The sequence below is a fragment of the Sinocyclocheilus grahami genome, unplaced genomic scaffold (genome assembly GCF_001515645.1).
Source record: "Sinocyclocheilus grahami isolate Dianchi unplaced genomic scaffold, SAMN03320097.WGS_v1.1 scaffold1904.1, whole genome shotgun sequence".
Classification (NCBI taxonomy): domain Eukaryota; kingdom Metazoa; phylum Chordata; class Actinopteri; order Cypriniformes; family Cyprinidae; genus Sinocyclocheilus; species Sinocyclocheilus grahami.
The window spans coordinates 111,279-113,778 of NW_015507083.1; the positions used below are offsets into that span (position 1 = coordinate 111,279).

Consider the following 2,500-nt stretch of genomic DNA (forward strand, 5'->3'; position numbering starts at 1 on the left):
CGCGCGCACACACACACACACACACACACACACACACACACGCACACGCACGCACACAAGCTCATCATTGATCTGACGCCATCAGATCACGTCTCTGATCATTCGTGCACGGACTTACCCACAATGCTCTTCTCAGGCGCAGGAGGAACGATGTAGCCCATGTGCATGTACTTGGAGGCTAATTTACTGTGCAAACCCAGAAAATCACTGAAGCGCCTCTTGACGCAGACCTCGTCTCTGCTGAATATAGACAGACTGGTCTGCAAACACAGAGAAAGAGAGTCACACACGTCCTCCAGAAGATCCACAACATCTCAGACCAGAACCTCAAGCCTTTCTTACTTTGGTCAACACTTTATAGACCATGTACGCATTCATGCCGTCACCTAGAAAAACAAAGAAATTAATAACAATCAGAATCGACATGTGTGCACAAATACACAAGAAACTGTGGTCAATCTTAATAAATAAATAAATAATATAAAATAAAGTATATATAAATAAAAAACAAACAAATAAATAAATATGAAAAAATACATATAAATAAATAAATGCATATATATATATATATATATATATATATATATATATACACATATACATACACACACACACATAAAAATTAATTAATATTGATAAAAATGTTATATATACACACACACACACACACACAGTATATGAGTAAATATCCTGCTCCTGATAACATTTGGAAAGCTCTATGGATTCACAGCTCGTCCTCAAACACCTTACCAACTTTCTCAGGGTCAGAAACCGAGATCTGGATGTCAAACGTGTCCCTGCTTTCCTCTTCATCTTCATCCTAGAGAGGAAGAGTCCAGTGAACGTGAGAAACACATGTGATTTACAGCAGGCTAAATATATTGAAGTATTCACGCAAACATAATCTGTTCTGTCTGAAGTGAACGTTTGGGGAAAAACATCTGATGTGTAACATTATATTAGATCCGTGCATCACACTATGTCTTAATATACTGTATAAGCCGTGTATTAAATATACAAAAATAATCTTAATTCAAAGGCTAAACAAGATGATTTTTCTTGCCGCATTAGCAGATATTTTTGCTTGTTTTAAACAAAAAAAAAATTTTTTTTTTATTTTAGAAAACAAGACTTAATATCTTAAATCATTTCACTCGTACAGTAAATGCATCTTGAGTCAAGAATGTTTAGATATTTATACTAGAACACAAGACACTAACACGAAGTAAGAGAATCATTTTTTGCAGTGCATAGTTTTTTCTTTCTTATATTTGTTCTTTTTTTGTTGTTGTTGCATCGGTTCTTGTTTATAACAACAACGATGCAATAAAAAACAGCTGTATTCTGATTATTAATCCAGTAATGATTATAGTGGCGGAAAAGAAAGACAAAAGCTTTGAAACCTTCAGAAAAATCAGTTTTTCTCTTAATTGACGTCAAACAGATGTAGCTCAGTCATTTTCCGATTCCAACAAATCATGCATCTTTGTGAAGGGCTTTCAATAGAGAATGAATAGAAAAATCAATAGAGAATTTTTAAAAATGTGCTCATTGTGACTCATTTCGCCAGCAGTGGTCACAAATGTGATTCTGTGAGTGAGTCAAACCGCACGATCTCTGAGATATGAAGAGAACGAGATCACTAGTAGACCGGTCACCACACAAGAAGGTCTACACGCTTCCAAATGACAACACACTTTTAATTTTTAAGAATATTTAGATCATGCAAATTAAATATCAAAATATTAGATACCTTAAAAAAACGGAATAAATAGTATATATATATATATTAGTGCTGTCAAATTATTAACATTACATTTTGTAACATTATAAATGCCTACTGTCACCTTTGATCACTTTAATGCATCAATGATGAATAAAAGTATTAATTTCTTTCATTAAAAAAAATATATATATACCGCACTGACCACAAACATCTGAACAGCACTGTTCTGCTGTGAGCCAATAGAAACAGAGCATTCTCAAAACTACCCAATCCTGAAGCTCCACGTTCTGAATATGTAAATAGCTCATTACTGCATCGGAGACGGATTGTGACATCTACAGACTCTGAGAACGCGTTATAATCAAACCCGACTCTAGAGTCACAGACCAGCGAAGAGGTCGTCGGGGTCGTCGGGGTCGTCGTCCAGCAGCACGGGCTCGGCCTTGGGTCCGTTAGAGCTGGGGCTGATGTCTTCTGCAGACAGACGAGCCGCTTCTGGAGACTGAGAGAGAAAACACACCGCATTCTGTCAGCTTTCAGCAGAGACTAAACAACACCAGGCCACAGGAGACCAACTAAACCACATCAGGACCTCCCAAAACTGTAAATAATCTAAACCTAACAATATTACTCTATGAAGACTGCAAGTGACACGCCTCCTCACACTTCAGCTCAGGCGAAACTATAATAACAAAGCAATACGCCCCGTGAAGCCGTGGTTTACAGTGAGTTTATAACAGCTACGGGGTGTTGTTAGGTACGACGCGAAGCTGT

At 37.1% G+C, this 2,500-nt stretch overlaps 1 protein-coding gene across 1 annotated transcript in view; it reads right to left on the reverse strand.

Moving 5' to 3' along the window:
* LOC107573252 (sorting nexin-2) overlaps positions 1-2,500 on the reverse strand; it is a 16,819-nt gene that overhangs the window by 12,350 nt on the left and 1,969 nt on the right. The window contains exons 2-6 of the mRNA XM_016259685.1: positions 2,114-2,228; positions 1,613-1,617; positions 751-820; positions 343-386; positions 119-260 (exon numbers count right to left, since the gene is read on the reverse strand). Coding sequence (XP_016115171.1) covers positions 119-260; positions 343-386; positions 751-820; positions 1,613-1,617; positions 2,114-2,228 — 376 coding nt within the window. The remainder of the gene's footprint in view (positions 1-118; positions 261-342; positions 387-750; positions 821-1,612; positions 1,618-2,113; positions 2,229-2,500) is intronic.